Raw genomic sequence first — 20092 nt, 5'->3', positions numbered from 1 at the left:
GACCATAAGTAGAGGCACGTGGTTTAACAGCGTTTCCCTTTAGGATAGGAGATGTCCGAGTAACAGAACCATGGCAACAAGATAGTCTCTGACCACACACACACGCACATAAACACACACCTACACAGATCACTGCAGAAAGCGGTCCAACTTCTCCTGAATTCAAGCGAAGGCATCCACACACACACACACACACACAGCTGCACAGATCACTGCAGAAAGCGGTCCAACTCCTCCTGAATTCAAGCGAAGGCATACACACACACACACACACACACACACAGCTGCACAGATCACTGCAGAAAGCGGTCCAACTTCTCCTGAATTCGAGCGAAGGCATCCCTGCCCAGGTAGTCAATACGTCCCTCTTCCCATTTCTTCCGCTCTTCCTCCGGACTCAGTTCTCTGACCTTTTCCCGGATGGAGATCTCGGAGACAGAAACGGCCAGGTCGACCTGCAGAAGAGAAGCCGACAGAAGAGGGGTGTTGGCACTGTCCACCGCTGAATGGAAGGTGTCTACAGCATCCGTCTGCTCAGTAATCGATTCCATGAACAGTGGTGTCACGAGGGGGGTGTGGGGAGAGTGCACCACACCGGGTGACGCCATCAGAGGGGGTAACACCAGAATGACTGCCTCTAAAACTTTTGTACGGTGTTGCAGCAGACATTATTTTTTATAAATAGAGGGTCCTGCACAGAGCTGGAGAAAAATGTAAAGCAAAATTCTAACAACAGCAACAAAAGACCAGACTGACATGTCTGACAGCGACTGGAGAAACCCCGAGAGTATGGCCCCCGGACACCCTTTTAGCTCAGTGCTGAAGTCACTCCTGAGGTTCACCCTTCAGCCAAAGATTAAACAGGCCCATGTAATAAAACAAGACTAAAGGGGCACAGCAGCCCAGGGGCAAGGACTAGAAGGCAGGAGGGGACAGGAAAGCTGGTAATAGGGAGCCCACGGTTGAGAAGGGAGAGCGTTTATACATTATGGGGTTGACAACCAATGTCACAAAACAATATATGTATTAATTGTTTAATGAGAAGCTTGTTTGTTGCGTAAACCTTCATCTAAAGTACAATTGGAAAAAAATCTCCGCAGGTAGTTGTAACAACAAAAACATTTTTGGTAAGTCCAGCTTACATGTATCAATATACCTACAAAACTAAAACTCTATGCTAATGTACTTTGGTGAACTTCTAATGCCCTCCGGTCAGAACTGTCACTGTTACTCAATTACAATGACGCTTCGTCTGCACACGCTACAGGCACGCGCTGTTTTTGTCGCTCATGTTTTATAGTCGCTGATTTTGTCAAATTTTCTGGTGTTTTAGCTACGATACTGTGGTAATTAGTATTTGTGAACCTAAATCAACAACTTTTTTGAGAACGAAGTAGTAATTAAAGGAAAACAAGGAGTGATATACAGGAATTAAGGTTCACGAGTAACATCAGTACGAAAAACATGAGTAAGGATTCTGTATGGCCTGGTATGGGAGGAGGTCTATGGCGGGGTGACCCCAACCCTAGAGATGCCGGTGGCCATAAAGGAAAGTCGGTCCTCAGAGAGAGCCTGCAACCAGCAGCACTTTTTCTTGAACAAATACATACTGAACCTAATGTGAGATGCTTTTTGCACGTGTTCTTTGAAATTTTATAAAATATATTCATTGTACATATGTTCACATTTTTCCTGAGAATTGCTGTTTAATTTCTAATGTGAGCTGCCTGAGTCAGTCTCCAACTTACAGCGACCCCATGCATGACAGAATGAAACATTGCCTGGTGCTGTACCATCCCCATGATGGATTCCAGATCAGACCACTGTGCTCCACAGGGTTTATGCTGGGTAGATTTCAGCAGTACATCTCCAGGCCTTTCTTCCTAGTCAGTTTTGGATCAGACTGTTGTGATCCGTAGGGTTTTCGTGGGCTCATTTTTGGAAGCAGAGTGCCAGGCCTTTCTTCCTTGTCTTAGTCTGAAAGCTCCAGTGAAACCTGTCCAGCATCACAGCAACAGGCAAGCCTCCACTGACAAACGGGTGGGGGCTGCACACGAGGTGCACTGGCTGGGAATCAAACCCGGGTCTCCCACATGGAAGGCAAGAATTCTACCAGTGATCCGCCGCTGACCTACCTCCTGATTTCTGTGGGATTAACCATTTTCTGCACGCACACACAGACACACACACACACAATTGATTTAATATTTCCACTCACCAAAACCTTAATTTTGTATCACGGTAAATAATCAAGCTACGTTAAAGGAAGAAAATGTTCACCTCGTGTAAATTAAACCTATACTGTTTGGAATTGGATGGCAAAAAAAACCCAAACTCATTGCTGTCAAGTTGATTCCAACTCATAGGGACCCTATAGGACAGAGTAGAACTGCCCCATTGAGTTTCCAAGGAGCGCCTGGTGGATTTGAACTGCTGACCTTTTGGTTAGCAGTCATAGCACTTAACCACTATGCCACCAGGGCTTCCGGGACAGCAAGATAAGCTAAACAATTTCCTCTTTCAATGGCCAGGCTTCTATATTCTTAAGCGATAAAAACTTATTGCCGTTAAGTCGATTCTGACTCATAGCACCCTACAGGACAGAGTAAAACTGTCCCATAGGGTTTCCAAGGAGCGGTTGGTGGATTTGAACTGCCGACCTTTTGGTTAGCAGCCGAGCTCTTAACCACTATGCCAGCAGGGCTCCAGATATGATATATAAATATGCAGGTGTTGAAGCACACACACACCTTACTTCTGTTTAGTATTCAAGAGAGTCCACAAAAATAAACACATTTGCTTTAAAAACTTCTTACTAAGCATTAGAAAAAGACTTTGAAAAATACGTATTGGCAGTAATAACAGACTCACACAGACACACGTTTGACACTAAAATTGACCAGGCTTTCCCCAGATGGTCAGTGCTGGACACTTAGTTGTTTTCTGCTATTGAGTCCACTCTGACTCATGACGACCCCAGGTGATGTGGTAGAATTGCCCCATAGGGTGTTCTACGCTGTCGTCTTTACGGGAACAGATCACCAGGTCTTTCTCCTGCGGAGTCGCTGGTGGGTTCAAACCGCTGACCTTTCGATTAGCAGCCGAGTGCGTAACCATCGCACCACCAGGACTCCTTACAAAAGGCCTATCGTTAGGTGCTGTCAAATCAGTTCCGACTAGCAACCCCATGTGACAAAGTAAAACTGCCCCCATAGGGTTTTCTAGGCCTTTCTCCCACGGAGCCTCTGGGTGGGTTTGAACCGCTGACTTTTCAGTTAGCAGCCGATCGAGTAACCCATGATGGACACTAGCTACGTGAATTACAGTTCACGGGTGGAGTAGTGGTTAAGAGCTATGGCTGCTAACCAAAAGATCACCAGTGTGAGTCCACCAGGTGCTCCTTGGAAACCCTATGGGGCAGTTCTACTCTGTCCTGTCGGGTTGCTATGAGTCGGAATCCACTCGAAGGCAGTGGATTTTTTGGGGGATACCACTGGGCACACACTCGTTTTTCCACTTATTTTTTGCTCCGGTGTTTTCACAGTTAAGATTCTGCCTTCTACACAGACCATCATACATTCTATCTAAATATAGCCATCCCATTGATTAAGGAAATAGCAAGAGTTAAAAAAAACAAAACAAAACAAAACTCTATTTCAGGTTAGCATCACATTTCTCCCCCCCTAAGGAGTATGGAAAAACCTGTTGCCGTCAAGTCGATTTCAACTCATAACGACCCTACAGGACAGAGTAGAGCTGCCCTATAGGGTTTCCAAGGAGCACCTGGTGGATTCGAACTGTTGACTTTGTGGTTAACAGCCAAGCTCTTAACCAGTGTGCTTATGATAAACAGAGAAAAGATTGAAGTTGTCAAGGATTTCATTTTACTTGGATCCACAATCAGCACCCATGGAAGCAGCAGTCAAGAAATCAAATGACACATGGCATTGGGCAAATCGGTTGCAAAAGACCTCGTTAAAGTGTTGAAAAGCAAAGATGTCACCTTGAAGACTAAGGTGGACCTGACCCAAGCCATGGTATTTTCAATCGCATCATATGCATGTGAAAGCTGGACAGTGAACAAGGAAGACCGAAGAAGAGTTGACGCCTTTGAATTGTGGTGTTGGCGAAGACTATTGAATATACCATGGACTCCCAAAAGGATGAACAGATCTGTCTTAGAAGAAGTACAACCAAATGCTCCCTAGAAGCACGGGTGGTGAGACTGCATCTTACACACTGTGGTGACTGAACCAGTCGGGATGAAAAGGAGAATCCGACAAACCAAGTGGCCTTCGGTTTTGTGAAACAGATTGTTAAACGAGATGCTAGTTTGGGATGTTGCATGATACAGGGGCAGGAGTATGGCCAAGGGCCTGGTTAAATGGACAGATGACGACAGCAGGTCGCCTTCCCAGCCACGAGGAGGCCGGTTGGGGTAGGACTCCATATATATGGCAATGCCTCAGTGAGCTACGACACTCTTGGTGTCATCCACTAAGAACAGACCGGCAGTGGGACCGGAGCAGAGCATACAAATCAGGCCCTAAGTAGGGTTTCCTCCAGACCCCCTCTCCGACCTATCCCCCCAGCTCTCTGTGGTAGGGAGCTTGTCTGTATCTCACAGATACTGGGGGGAAGTCAACCAACTTAACCAAGGTCCCAATCTACTCTAGGGCAAATCTGTCAATGTGAGGTCTCCCATGATTCCTCTTTGTGCTCTGAGAATATAAATTCCATGATTTCTGGTGGGTCATTCTGTGCATGGAGCCCTGGTGGTGCAGTGGTTAAGACCACAGTTGCTAACCAAAAGGTTGGCAGTTTGAATCTATCAGCCGCTCACTGTAGGGTCATTATGAGTCTCAACGGACTCCATGGCAATGGGTTTTTTTCTTTTTTTTTTTTTGTATCCTGCATATACATGTCAAGGTACACATTTTGGATACCTCTTGAAATGGAAGGCTAGTTTGTCGACAGACGAGTTCACTATGTTGTTGTCATTTTGTTGTTGAGTGCCATCAAGTCAATTCCAATTCATAGCAACCCCGTGTGACAGAGTAGAACTGCCCCATAGGGTTTTCTAAGCTGTCATCTTTACGGGAGCAGATCGCCAGGTCTTTGTCCTGCAGAGCTGCTGGCAGGGTTCGAAGCAATGACCTTCCGGTTAGCAGCCAAGCACTTAACCGCTGTGCCACCGGGGCTCCTCCCACGCCACCTTACCAGCTGCAGTTGTTGAAAAGGCTTTAAGGAAATCTTTACTCTCTTGGAGAGCTGAAACCTGGTCACGCTGTTCTCTGAGAAGCTCTCTGGAGCCATCAGAAAACCAGTTCCCGTCGAGTCCAACTCCGACTCTCAGTGACCCCACATGTCAGGGGCAGAACTGTGTGCTCCATGGGGGTTTTCTGCAGCTGAGTTTTTGGAAGCAGATTGCCAGACCTGTCTTCCAAGGCACCTCTGGGTGGACTTGAACGAGCAACCTTTCAGTTAGCAGCCGAGTGCTCAACTGTTTGTGACACCCAGGGACTCCACTTTCCCCCCAGTAGCCTTTGGCTATTTTCCATTTACAATTACGTAGAAACCAATATGCCTCAGGAGATCCCTGTTAGGGGGCAAAGAAGACATGAGCCATGGCTGTCATCGAATGCATTCAGGGACAAAATGAAGTCTGAGACGGGAACACCTGTTCCCAGAGGAGCACTGGGCAGGAAGCAGGTGTCTTTCATTGTATTCTTAAAGACAGGACCACTGAGTGCTGCTGGGTTTGGATTAAAACTCCTCCCTCCTCCCCACCCCTTGGTTTCACAGCTCGGATTCTCTTCATTTCAGAAAAGGAATGGCCGTGAGTCAGCTTCCACGTAAATAACCTTTGCAGAGAAGTTTTCTAGGGCAAGCACTGCACGATTATCAGAGCCGTGGGCAGGAGACAGAGCAGACCAACCACCCCAGGCAAACACCGACAGACCACAGACAGACGGAAAGAGGGAGCCCAGAGAGACAGGCAGCTGTTATTTCCATCAAGCAGGGCTGAAATTGAGTTAGTGTGCCATGTATGCTTGCAGCCCCACGGGGTGCTGATGGCAAAGAGATTTCATCAGGAGGGACAGGGGTTTGGATACCACCTGCAATGTGTCCTGCGGAGCTGGGTCCTTTGGGGTCTGGACACGGGGGTCCTGCCAGGGTTCCAAGTTGTCCTCCTCTGGGCTGCTCTCAGCTTTATCCACTGGCTGCCAAAGACATAACCGCTCCATCAGTAATCTGCATTAGGCTCCAGGGACTTCAGTACCAACCCAGGGACTGGTTGTCCTTGAGTTGACTCCTACTCAAGGTACCCCATGTGTGTCAGACTGGAACTGCACCCTACAGGGTTTTTTAATAGATGTGCTCTTGTAGAAGTAGACTGCCAGGCTTTTCTTCCAAGGCGCCTCTGGGCAGACTCGAACCTCCAACCTTTCAGTAAGCAGCTAAGTGTGTTAATTGTTTGCACCACCCAGGGATCACCAGCCCAAAAGACAGAGAGATATTTTTCCCCAAAATTAATCAGCTGCGCTAGCTAGTCTTCTCTGGGGAGATCAAAAGAGCTTTGCTGCACAACTCCTAGCTTCCCCTGAGCCACACACATCATGTCTTATGCAAGATGAGATGCTGAAAGTTCTTAGGAAGTTTATCAAAGCTAGCCCGTGGGGATGCAAAGAGTCAGTGCGCTCAGATGCTAACCAAAAGGTCAGAGGTTTAATTCTGCCCAGAGGTGCCTTGGAAGAAAGGGGTGGCTATCTGCTTCTGAAAACAGCCACTGAAAACCCTATGGAGTGTAGTTTTTACTCTGACACACATGGGGGCGCCATGAGGCAGAGTCCACTCGGCCGCAGTTTTCTTTTGGGGGGGTGTCTGATTTAAATCATTTCCCCAGAACAGTTTGGATGTTCAAAGGAAAAAGAGGCTCTACATACAGCAACTTCTGAAACAGAAAAGGCAGTGAAAGCCTTTGATAGTAGAGGTTAAATGGGTAGATTCTTCTCCGTAAGACAGAAGTTACCGTGCATCTAGAGGAGTGGCTTTGGTGGTACAAAGAGTGAAGGTGCTCGGCTGGTAACAGAGAGGTCCGAGGTTCGAGTCCACCCAGAGGTGCCTCTGAAGAAAGGCCTGGTTATCTACTTCTGAGAAATCAGCCACCGAAAACCCTGTGGAGCCCAGCTCTACCCCCCGACACACGTGGGGGCCACCATGAGTTGGTGTCAACGCCTGTTTTGTTTTTGTTTTAACTGGTTGTCACTGAGAGTAAAGGTATCTGTAGAGTCTGTCATCAGACAACGTGCAGCAATGAAAGCCCAGATTCATTGGGGGTGAATTTTTTTTTTTTTTAATTAAACTTCCTCATCCTTAAATACAGATTCTAGATATTGGTGAAAAATCCCACCCACGATTAAAAAAACAAAACAATTTAGTGAGATAAACATGGCATATTGACATTATATCTTTTTACTTTCTACTTCCTAAAATAAGGAGCAAACGGCCAGATGACCGACATGGAATACAATGACAATATGAAGGAAAAAAAAAGTTTGAATAGATAAAAACCAAAAAATCCAAACGAGCTGCCCTGGAGTCAGCCCTGACTGATGGCGACCTCACGGGAATTAAGAGTAGAACTGTGCTCCACAGGGTTTCCAGTGGCTCATAGTTCAGAGGTAGGTCGCCAGGCCTTTCTTCCGAGGTGCCTCCTAGTGGACTTGAACCTCCGGCCTTTTTGCTAGCAGCCAAGCGTGTTGACCGTTTGTACCACCCGGGGACTCTTTGGATGGACAACCAGTAACCTTATCCTCGTGGATAGTAAGAAGTGAATGAATGATAACACGCTACTCTCTGAGGAAAGACTAGTCAGAAAGAACGTAGGATGCAACGCTTTCCTCGGTAGTTATCGGGCATAGACAAGCTGAGAAAACGAGGAAGGACGGAGAGAGATGTGTTTAAGGAGCATCACGGAGATATACCAAGGGCATTTCAGCCTCTGTGATGTCTGAGAACTGGGGGGAGGATGGTGAAACCGGGCCGCGCGCTACTGCAGCGGAAGTCTCCATTTCAGGGCGACCTATCACCTGTTACAAAGATAAAAGAGCAAAGGCAGGTTAAATAAAGTCAGGTCAGCCGCAACCTTCATGCCGATAAAAGCAGTTCAATGGAAAACACCCCATCTATTTATTTCTGCCTCCACGATGCAAAGGAAGCCTGATGCTGAGTAGGTCTTGTGCAAATGGTTTACGTTCGGCTGCTACCCCAAAGGTCGGTGGTTCAAACCCACCCAGCAGCACCATGGAAGGAAGTCCTGGCAATCTGCTTCCATAAAGATCACAGCCAAGAAAACCCTGTGGAGCACAGTTCTAGTCCGTAAAACATGGGGCGGCCGTGAGTCGGAATGCACTCGGCTGCAACTAACAACAACAACACGTCAGAGAGCGACAGGCTCACTAACACCTGTGTTTGCCCCTTCCTGGGCACACACCTGAGTCTACTTCTCAGCCTCCTCGTAGTCGTAAGTACGGCTATGGGGCTGATTCTCCCAGTGGAATAGGAGCAGGTGTCCTGGGGGTCCCCACAACACTGGGAAGGGGGAAAGGAATGCCCTTCCTACTTTCCCTTTCCCCACTGGCCATGTGAAGAACAAACCCCCAAGCCTTCCTCAATGGGGGTTTCACAAGAGAATGAAACCCCAGGAAAACAACCCTACTGACTCTTTTCTCAGTTCTAAAACCAAACCAAACCAAATCCGTTGCCAACAACTCGATTCTAAGTCACAGCAACCTGAGAACTGCCCCATAGGGTTTCCAAGGAGCGCCTGGGAGATTCAACTTTTTAGGTAGGAGCCGGGATCTTGCACACTGCGCCACCAGGGCTCCGCCACAAGTATAGTAATTTGGGAAAGCAACAGTCTCTTTCGGCCTGGATTCTGAACCAAAATAACCCGTAGCCACCCAACGGATTCCGACTCATGGCGACCCCATGTGTGACAGACCAGAGCGGCTCCGTAGGGTTTTCTTGGATGTAATCTTAATGGAACCAGTTTGCCAGGCCTTTCTTCTGTGGCACTACTGGGTGGGCTCGGACCTCTAACATTTAGGTTTGTAGTCGAGCTGAAACTTTTTTGCGTTCACCTGAGCTCCCCTGAAAAAGAAGCCACAGTAGAAGGACCCAGGGGCTCATGGTCCTCAGACCTTCTGTTAGCCCAAGACAGGAACCTTTCCCAAAGCCAACTCTTCAGACAGGGCTTGGACTGGACAACGGGATAGAAAATGATACTGATGAAGAGTGAGCTTCTTGGATCAAGTAGACACATGAGACTATGTGGGCAGCTCCTGTCTGGAGGGGAGATGAGAGGGCAGAGGAGGTCAGAAGCTGGCTGAATGGACACGAAAATAGAGAGTAGAAGGAAGAAGCGTGCTGTCTCGTTAGGGGGAGAGCAACTGGGAGTATAGACCAAGGTGTATATAAATGTTTCTATGAGAGACTGACTGGATTTGTAAACTTTCACTAAAAGCACAATAAAAAAAGAAAAAGCCACCTTCAGAAATTCAATGAATGGCCAGTAGGTGGCAGCAATGCCGCATAAATTAATTATCGAGCTTAAGTAGGAAGCGGGGGTGGAATAATGAGGTCAAAACCTGTGCCTTGTTGTCTCAGACTCATGGCGACCCCATGTGTGTCAGAGCAAAACTGTGCCCCACAGGGTTTTTGTGTGTGTCTGCGTGTGTGTGCTTTCGGTGAAAGTTTACAGCTAAATTAGTTTCTCATTCAAACATTTGTACCCGAATGGTTTGGTGACATTGGTTGGAATCCCCACAACCGTCAGCACTCTCCCCCTTCCCATCCCAGCTTCCCTGTGCTCATTTGCCTGGTTTTTCTGTGCCTTCCTGCTTTCTCATCTTTGCTTTTGGGCAGGTGTTGCCGACTTGATTGAACTAAGAAGCACGTTCCTCACCTGTGTTATTGTTTGTTTTATAAGCCTATTTAATCTTTGTCTGAAAGGTGGACTTTCGGATTTCAGTTCTATCAGTTCTCAGTTAGCAGAGTGCCCTGGGGCTATAGCCTGGGGGGTTCCCGCCAGTCTCCGTCAGACCAGTAATTCCGGTCTTGTTTCGTGACTTTGAATTTTGTTCTACATTTTTCTCCCTCTCTGTCCGTGTTTTCTATTGTGATCCCTGCTAACTGACAAGTTAAAGGTTCGAGTCCACCCAGAGGTGCCTCCAGAGAAAGGCTGGGGAATCTGCTTCTGGAAAACCAGCCATGGAAAACCCTGTGGAGCACAGTTTTACTCTGACACACACAGGGTCACCATGAGTCAGCATCAACTCAAGGCACCTGTTTAGGAGTCCCTGAATGGCACAGTTAACACACTTGGCTGCTAACAGAAAAGTTGGAGGGCACCTCAGAAGAAAGGCTCGGTGGTCTCCTGCTGAAAAAGCAGCCACTGAAAACCCTATCTGTGGAGCGCAATTCTACTCCGATACACACGGGGTGGCCATGAGTCGGCATCAACTTGACAGCAACTGGTACTGGCCCCATTGATGACGCTGGGCCGACCCATATGGCCCAGGATCCCCTTCCATCTCCTCTCATGAATCCCACCTGCAAAATCAGTCCCCTGTGCCTGATGATGTGCCATATCCATGGACTCCAAGGATTACGACCTGGACCCTCTCACAGACGAAACCTGTTGCTGTCGAGTCGGTGCTGATTCATGGCAACCCCGTGTGTGCACGGTAGAACTGTGCTCCACAGAGTTCTCAATGATTGTGACCTTTCAGAAGGAGATCACCAGGATTTTCTTCTGAGGCATGTCTGGGTGGATTTGAACCATCAACCTTTTGGTTAGTTTGCAAGCACTTAACCGATTGCACCACCCAGGGGGCTCTTTGGACATTCTTGGGGGGCCATTGTTGAGCCTATCACTACATGTGAATATGCAACGTCCTATAGGACAAAGTAGAACTGCCCCATAGGGTTTCCAAGGAGTGGCTGGTGGATTCAAACTGCCGACCTTTTGATTAGCTGCTGAGTTCTTAGTCACTGTGCCACCAGGGCTCCAAATGAAGGCCCTCATTCCCATCGAGTCAATTCTGACTCATAGTGACCGTAGAGTACCAAGTAGAACTGCCCCATGGGGTTTCCAAGGAACAGCTGGTGGATTCGAACTGCCGACCTTTTGGTTAGCAGCCAAATGCTTAACCACAGCGGCACCAGGGCCCCTGAAATGAAGGCAGGAGCCCCTAATGTCACAGAAGCCCTGGACGCCAGCTCTTCTTTGCCCTCGCTCCTCCCCAGGGAGCTGTGAGGGCCCCCTCTGCGTTCTCCCAATGAGGGTTAGGGTCTGACCTCCGTCACAATGTGGGTGAGGTACTCACGTCTTCCAGATGGCACCCGACGGGGCAGGGCGGGGTCTCGTCCACCACCACGGTCTCCGCTGGGGGGCTCTGAACAGGTGAGGGCTCGTTGGCACCTGACACTGAGCGAGCACACGGCTCCCCAATGCCACCTGGGGAAACCTGCAAAGTGGAGACACCTGGTGAGTGAAAGGCCTGGCAATCTCCTTCCCAAACCTCCCAAAATCACCAAAACCGTATGGATCACGGCGGTCCCAGCTATAACCAATCACAGGGATGGCTCAGGACCGGGTAGTGTTTCATTCGGTTGTGCACGGGAGAGTTGTGGGTTGGGGCTGACCTGACCTCAGGCAACAACGACAACACACTAAATTTTTACTCCTCCTTCAAAAGTAGCACCTGTTGTTGTTGTAGGGTGCCGTCAAGTCCTTTCCTACTGATAGCAACCCTGTGGGACAGAGGAGAACTGCCCCACTTTTTTTTTTTTAATCTTTATGGGGGAAACCCTGGTGGCATAGTGGCTAAGAGCTATGACTGCTAACCAAAAGGTTGGCCATTCAAATCCACCAGGTGCTCCTTATGAGAAGCTGGACTATATGAAGAAGAACGGGGCGTCAGGATTGGGGGAAGACTCATTAACAACCTGCGTTATGCAGATGGCACAACCTTGCTTGCTGAAAGTGAAGAGGACTTGAAGCACTTACTAATGAAGATCAAAGACCACAGCCTTCAGTATGGATTACACCTCAACATAAAGAAAACAGAAATCCTCACAACTGGACCAATGAGCAACATCATGATAAATGGAGAAAAGATTGAAGTTGTCAAGGATTTCATTTTACTTGGACCCACAATCAACAGCCATGGAAGCAGCAGTCAAGAAATCAAAAGATGCATTGCATTGGGTAAAACTGCTGCAAAGGACCTCTTTAAAGTGTTGAAGAGCAAAGATGTCACCTTGAAGACTAAGGTGCGCCTGACCCAAGATGTCACCCTGAAGACTAAGGGGCGCCTGACCCAAGCCATGGTATTTTCAATCACATCATATGCATGGGAAAGCTGGACAATGAATAAGGAAGACCGAAGAAGAGTTGACGCATTTGAATTGTGGTGTTGGTGAAGAATATTGAATATACCATGGACTCCCAAAAGGATGAACAGATCTGTCTTAGAAGAAGTACAACCAGAATGCTCCTTAGAAGCAAGGATGGCGAGACTGCATCTTACACACTTTGGACATGTTGTCAGGGGGGATCAGTCCCTGGAGAAGGACATCATGCTTGGTAGAGTACAGGGTCAGTGGAAAAGAGGAAGTCCCTCAGTGAGGTGGATTGACACAGTGGCTGCAACAATGAGCTCAAGCATAAAAGGATTGTAGGGATGGCGCAGGACCAGGCAGTGTTTCGTTCTGTTGTGCATAGGGTCGCTGTGAGTCGGAACTGACTCAACGGCACCTGACAACAACAACAACAACAACAAGGTGCTCCTTGGAAACCCCATGGGGCAGTTCTACTCTGTCCTGTAGAGTCGCTCTGAGTGGGAACCGACTGGACGGCACCTGACAACAACAACAACAAGGTGCTCCTTGGAAACCCCGTGGGGCAGTTCTACTCTGTCCTGTAGGGTCGCTCCGAGTCAGAACCAACCGGATGGCAGCTAACAACAACAACAACAACAAGGTGCTCCTTGGAAACCCCGTGGGGCAGTTCTACTCTGTCCTGTAGGGTCGCTCTGAGTGGGAACCGACTGGACGGCACCGGACAACAACAACAACAACAAGGTGCTCCTGGAAACCCCGTGGGGCAGTTCTACTCTGTCCCATAGGGTCGCTCTGAGTGGGAACCGACTGGACGGCAGCTAACAACAACAACAACAACAACAACAACAACAACAAGGTGCTCCTTGGAAACCCCGTGGGGCAGTTCTACTCTGTCCCATAGGGTCGCTCTGAGTGGGAACCGACTGGACGGCAGCTAACAACAACAACAACAACAACAAGGTGCTCCTTGGAAACCCCGTGGGGCAGTTCTACTCTGTCCTGTAGGGTCGCTCTGAGTGGGAACCGACTGGACGGCAGCTAACAACAACAACAACAACAAGGTGCTCCTTGGAAACCCCATGGGGCAGTTCTACTCTGTCCTGTAGGGTCGCTCCGAGTCGGAACCGACCGGACGGCAGCTAACAACAACAACAACAACAAGGTGCTCCTTGGAAACCCCGTGGGGCAGTTCTACTCTGTCCTGTAGGGTCGCTCTGAGCGGGAATCGACTCGAAGGCAATGGGTTTTCTGTTTTGGGGATTTTTATGGGAGCAGATCACCAGCTCTTCCTCCTGCAGACCCACTGACTGGGTTTTAAGCACCAACCTTTCCGTTAGCTGCTGAGCGCTTAACCATTGCACCACCAGGGCTCCTCCTAGCTCCACACAAATAAAAGCTGTAATACAGTGACGCCTGTGAGAGCCGGTACCCGACAGGACTGCCTTGTTTTTCTGGGTCTCGCAAGTTTTCCGCCCTTGCAGTCTCACCACTTTTCTGTCCTCTCTCTTGTCTGTTCCTGTTGCCATCGAGTCAGTTCTGACTCCCAGCGACCCTGCAGGACAGAGTGGAACTACCCCTATAGGGTTGCCAAGGAGCAGCTGTGGATTCAAATAGCTGAGATTTTGGTTAGCAGCTGAGCTCTTAACCACCGCGCCACCAGGGCTCCATCCTCTCTATTAGTGGAAAGCATTTGAGTTTTCCTTCTCTGATAGATTTTACTGTACAATTTAAAACGTGAACTCTACTCAAGGTCCCAAGCAATAAATGTGCTGACCCTTGACTAGGTGGCGATAATAAATTTGGTAAAAACAGACCAAGAATCAAGAATTTCCTGAGACTTCACTTAAGAGAGTCTTTTGTAAGACGGAGGCATCCGTATTTACGGGGTGGCAGAAGGGTCACTGTTGAGGGCGTGCTTGCTTATCGTGACTTAAGAGCAAACAAAATCAAGTCGGTGTCTATCAAAGCTTTAGGAATCCACTTCAGAAACTTCCTTCAACCGTTGCCTCAGATGATTTAAGTGGAAAAGAACTACTCACAGGAAACCGTAATCAGCAATTTAGGCACTTATCAGCAAGGGGCTCTTTCCCCGATGAGGGTGGCTGATTTAAATAACCTGCTTACCCGCCAGTTCTACAAATCTCAGGGGCACTTTTGCTCTTGAAACTTCACTATTTCCAGCCCGATTCTTCACCATCCGTCTTCATGAAATAGTGTCTTTGAACACAAAAGGGTCGTAGCTGAAGAAAACACCTTAGGTGTTGATAAAGGGAAGTCATGGGTAATGCCAAGGGTTAATGTGCTCGGCTGCTAACCGAAAGGTTGGAGAGTTGAGTCTGCCCAGAGGTGCCTTGGAAGAAAGGCCTGGCAACCTACTTCCAAAAAATCAGCCTTTGAAAACCCTGTGGAGCATGGTTCTACTCTGACACACATGGGGTCTCCATAAGTTGGGGTGGACTCGATGGCAACTAGTTTTGGTCAGTTGTGGCCAACACATGTTGGTACAAGAATGTAGTTTTCTCTTCGCTCAGCTTGACCCACGATACAGGGCGAGGTAAAGTCCAGTAACCCCGCAGCTTACAAAAGGACTACATCTTTTCAAGGAATTTAAATGAAGGCCCTTGGGTGTTGCGAAGAGTTAACTCGCTCAGCTTCTGACCGAAAGGTTGGAGTTCACCAAGAGGCATGTCAGAAGAAAGGCCTGGCAATCTACTTCTGAAAACTGAGCTATTAGAAACCCTATGGAGCACAGCTCTACTCTGACACACATGGGGTCACCAGGAGTCGGAGTCAACTTGATGGCACATGGTTTGGTTTGGAGGTCCCCGGGTGGTAAAAACCATTGATATGCTTGGCTGCTCACTGAAAGGCTAGGGGTTCGAGTCCACCCAGAGTCACCGCGGAAGAAAGACTTGGCAATCTACTTCTGAAAACTCAGCCGCTGAAAACCTTATGGAGCAAAGTTCTACTCTGATACACATGGGGGTGCCACGAGTCAGAGGTGACTGGACCGCAAGGGAACGGGTGTTAGGAGGAACCCCCCCCAGCTTACTTGGTGTCCGGGGGCTGCGTGCTCGTCCACGTCTCTAAGATTTTCCAAAAGAGGCAGGACGCTGCTGTGGTAGACCCCCCACCAGAGATTCAGAAATGCCAGCTGGTGTGGGGTGTCCGCACCCGAGCCGTCCTGCACGATGGAGCCGGTCTGCGGGTTGTACTTATAGCTCCAAGGTTTGGTGGACCCCAAGAAGTGCACCACCTTTGCGCCAGAACCAAACCTGAGAAGGAATCAGAAAGGATTCGATCAAAGATCCACAGAAAGCATCTACTTCAGACACTTTGCAGTAACGAGTGGCTATTGATGATAACCCACCGCTGCCCAGTTGATTCCAACTCACCGTGACCCCGTAGGACGGAGTAGAACTGCCCTGTGGTGTTCCCAAGGAGCGGCTGGTGGATTCGAACTGCCGACCTTTTGGTTAGCAGTCGAGCTCTTAACCACTGCGCTGCCAGGGCTCCATTTATATACGTATCTACTTTATATATACATCTATAATTAAAAAAAAACCAAACCCATTGCCATCGAGTCGGCTCCGATGCATAGTGACCCTATAGGACAGAGTAGAACTGCCCCATAGGGTTTCCGAGGAGTGCCTGGTGGATTCAAACTGCCAACCTTTTGCTTAGCAGCCGAGCTCTTAACCACTATGCCACCAGGGTTTCCATATATATAATATAAACAACAACAAAAAAAAACAACCCCGTTGCCATCAATTTGATTCTGACTCATAGGGACCCTACAAAGGAACTGCCCCGTAGGATTTCTGAAGCTGTCATCTTTACAGAAGCAGACTGCCACATCTTTTTCCCTCAGAGGGCCTGGTGGGTTTGGACCACCAAGTTTTCAGTTAGCAGCCGAGCACTGTAACCACTGTGCCACCAGGGCTCCTTATATAAAAAAAATGTATAATACCTATATGCATATATACTTCATTATATATATATATATACACATACACAGAAACCCTGGTGGCGTAGTGGTTAAGTGCTATGACTGCTAACCAAAGGGTCAGCAGTTCAAATCCGCCAGGCGCTCCTTGGAAACTCTATGGGGCAGTTCTACTCTGTCCTATAGGGTCGCTATGAGTTGGAATCGACTTGACGGCACTGGGTTGGGTATACATATATACATACATACACACGTATATATAATATGGAAATCCTGGTGGCACAGTGGTTAAGAGCTATGGCTCCTAACGAAAAGGTCGGCAGTTTGAACCTACCAGCCGCTCCTTGGAAACCCTATGGTCCGTGTATTATACATGTAATATGTATCTCTCTGTCCACATATATACATGATAGCTATGTATATAATGGAAAGGTTGGTGGCATAGTGGTTAAGAGTTCGGCTGCTAACCAGGAGGTCAGTAGTTCAAATCCACCAGGTGCTCCTTGGAAACCCTGTGGGGCTGTTCTACTCTGTCCTGTAGGGTCGCTATGAGTTGGAATCGACTCAATGGCAATGGTTTGGGTGGTTTTATATATATAATATACCGGAAAAAAAAAAAAAAAACATTGCTGTCAAGTTGATTCTGACTCATAGTGACCCTACAGGACAGAGTAGGACTGCCCCATAAAGTTTTCAAGGCTGTAATCTTTACGGAAGCAGACTGTCATATCTTTCTCCCAAAGAGCAGCTGGAGGGTTTGAACCAGCGACCTTTCAGTTAGCAGCTGAGCATTTTAACCACTGCCCCACCAGAGCTCCTATTGATAATATAACCACAAAAATTGTTAAGGTCGCCCTGGGTGATGCGTACGGTTAAGCGCTCAACCGCTAACAGAAAGGTTGGAGGTTCGAGTCCACCCAGAGGCACCTCGAAGGAAAGGCCTGGCGATCTGCGTTGGAAGGTCACAGCCTTGAAAACCCCGTGGAGCCCAGCCCCACTCTGCACACACAAACTAGCCCCGAGTCAGGATCGACTCGACGGCAACTAAGGACAGCAGTTATGCTCCACAAGGGCAAGTGGGGGGATGACCTAAATCCCTTCCACGTGGCACAGGCCGGCGTCCTCTGAGGGAGAAGCACGCCGAGTGGCACCGGGCCGGGAGGGCGCGGCGACGAGGACTCACTGTCTGAAGGCAGGGCCGTAGGTGTAAGCCGCGTTGCTGCTCAGGTTGTAGATGAAGGGCAAGTGTTTGCGGATGTCCGCCGTTGGCCAGCTACTGAAGAAGCTGTTCAGTAAGCCTTGGTCCGCCCCTGCGTCATGAACCAACACCGTTAACAGGTTAAGGCAGCACGCTGTAGGATGGGAACCGTTCCCGACTGTCTGTCTGTCTGTCTGTCATACTGTGGAGGCTTGTGCACTGCTGTGATGCTGGGAGCTATCCTGCCAGTATTTCCAACACCAGCAGGGCCACCCACGGTGGACAGGTTTCAGCAGAGCTTCCAGAGGAAGACAGACTAGGCAGAAAGGCCTGGAGATCCACTTGTAGAAATGAGCCAATGAAAACCCTATGGATACCAACAGCACATTGTCCGATACACTGCTGGGAGATGAGCTCCCTAGGTTGGAAGGCCCTGAAAATACATGCTGGCTGCAAAAATGGACTCAAGCGGACCAACGATCATGAAGGCGGTGCAGGACCGGGCAGCACTTCATCCTGTCGTGCATGGGGTCGCCATGAGTCAGAGCTGACTCGACGACAACTAACAACCGCAAACTTGGATTATTAGTAGCCGTTACGGGTGAGACTGTACATATGTCCTTGTTGTTGTTATTCCCTTTGAGTTACCCCCAACCCACAGCGACCCCCCTGAACAGCAAATGAAAAGCTGCCCCATCCTGCACCATGCCCATAACCTGCTGCGGATTGGACTGTCATGATCCAGGCGGTTTCCAGCACCTGGTTTGCGGAAGTAGATCTCCAGGCCTTTCTTCCTAGTCTCTCTCAGTCTGGAAGTTCCACTGAAGCCTGATCAGCATCACAGCCACATGCAAGCCTCCACAGACAGACAGGGGTGGCTCCGCGTGAGCCGCACAGGCCGGGAATCGAACCAGGGTCTCCCGCACAGAAGGCGAGAATTCTAGCACAGAACCACCACTGCCTTCTGTTTGGAAATGGGGTTTTCTTTGTTATGTGAATGAGGTCATAACGGTGGAGGGTGCCTCACAAACCTGACCGCTTCTGAGTTACAGAAGGAGCATGCTAGACACAGTGATACACAGTGGGAAGAAGGCACCGTGTGTAGACAGACACACACAGCGGATGCACCTACAAACCCTGGCCCTCCAAGGATGGCCGGCAACTACTAGAAGCTGGAACAGACAAAGAAGGACCTCCCCCTAGAACCATGCTCTGAATTTGAACTTCTAGCTTCCGTAACTCTGAGAAATAAATGGCTGCTCTTTAAAAACACCCACCTGCGGCATTTGTCTTGTTTCGTTTTGTTATAGCAGCACTAGGTAAACAAGACACAGGGAAACGGGGGCTGGCAGGGAGTGGGTACGGACTGACAACAGCCCCGTTCTCTTCTGCAAATCCGCAGGTCCCCTTGTTTACCATCAAAGCTGCCATGGTTGGCCGCGTGTTGCAGCAGTCGGCTGTGCGTCTCGAGAGAAGGCTGGAAGACAAATACGCCGCTGTTGAAGCAATCTGGCCACCCTGGGTCTGGGGCTGCAGACAGCTCTCTCCGGTCAAACAGCTCGTCGATATTGGACAGCACCTGTCGGAGAAAAAGGTACGAAACCCGTTGAAACATGTCTCTACCTCAGGTACGCAAGTAAGAAATGAAACGGGAGGTTAGGGTGGGCCGTCGGGAACCTGTGCCCAACTTTTTTTTTCACCCAGTATCAATATTTTGGGGATTTTTTTAATTGGGTGAAAATATACACAGCAAGACGTACACCAATTAGCAGTTTCTACATGTACAATTTAGCGACATTGATTACGTGGACCTCCAACCATCTCACTATCTTCTTCCCAGTTATCCCTCCACTATGAGCATAAACTCACCACCCCCTAAGTTTCCTATCTAACCTTTCGAGTTGGTGTTGTCAGTTCGATACCATATAGCTAATTCTTTAAAAGAGTATGATAATTAAAGGAGACATTCTTTTCTAGTTTGGCTAAATTCTTACTTGGTTCAAAGATGACTCCAGGGGATACTTTCCATTCAAGGTTTAAAGGTTCCCTCAGGGTAATAGTTTTTGGGGATCTCCAAGCTCAGTGGCTCCAGAAAGTCTGGATTCTGTGAAAATTTGAAATTCTATCCCATATTTCCCCCCCTTTTGGTCAGGATTCTCCTACAGAACCTTTAATCAAAATGTTCAGTAATGGCACCCTGCTAACTCAGAACGGAAGCCAATGCGCGAACCACCTTTCAGACAAAGATTAGACAGACCCATAAAACAATCACACACGTGAGGAAAATGCTTCTTTGTTCAACCAAGTGTATGAGACCAAATGGGCAACACCTGCCGAAAAGCAAAGATGAGAAGGCAGGAAGGGACAGGAAAACGAGACAAATGGAAGGGACAGGAAAACTGGACAAATAGACACAGGCCATCTGGGGTGGAAAGGGGGAGAGTGCTGACACATCGTGGGGATCGCAGCCCATGTCACAAAACAATTTATGCATAAATTTTTGGATGAAAAATTAATTTGTGCTGTAAGCTTTCACC

At 48.5% G+C, this 20092-nt stretch overlaps 1 protein-coding gene across 1 annotated transcript in view; it reads right to left on the bottom strand.

The window, feature by feature from the left end:
• Window positions 1-293: 293 nt before the first annotated feature.
• Window positions 294-20092, bottom strand: part of GYG2 (glycogenin 2) — a 39777-nt gene continuing 19978 nt past the window's right edge. The window contains exons 4-9 of the mRNA XM_064277982.1: window positions 18972-19134; window positions 17541-17667; window positions 15464-15686; window positions 11394-11534; window positions 6117-6224; window positions 294-455 (exon numbers count right to left, since the gene is read on the bottom strand). Coding sequence (XP_064134052.1) covers window positions 294-455; window positions 6117-6224; window positions 11394-11534; window positions 15464-15686; window positions 17541-17667; window positions 18972-19134 — 924 coding nt within the window. The remainder of the gene's footprint in view (window positions 456-6116; window positions 6225-11393; window positions 11535-15463; window positions 15687-17540; window positions 17668-18971; window positions 19135-20092) is intronic.

Source organism: Loxodonta africana, chromosome X, assembly GCF_030014295.1.
Source record: "Loxodonta africana isolate mLoxAfr1 chromosome X, mLoxAfr1.hap2, whole genome shotgun sequence".
Lineage (NCBI taxonomy): Eukaryota > Metazoa > Chordata > Mammalia > Proboscidea > Elephantidae > Loxodonta > Loxodonta africana.
The sequence above is the reverse complement of the archived record's forward strand: the minus strand, read 5'-3'. Positions and strand labels throughout refer to the sequence as shown.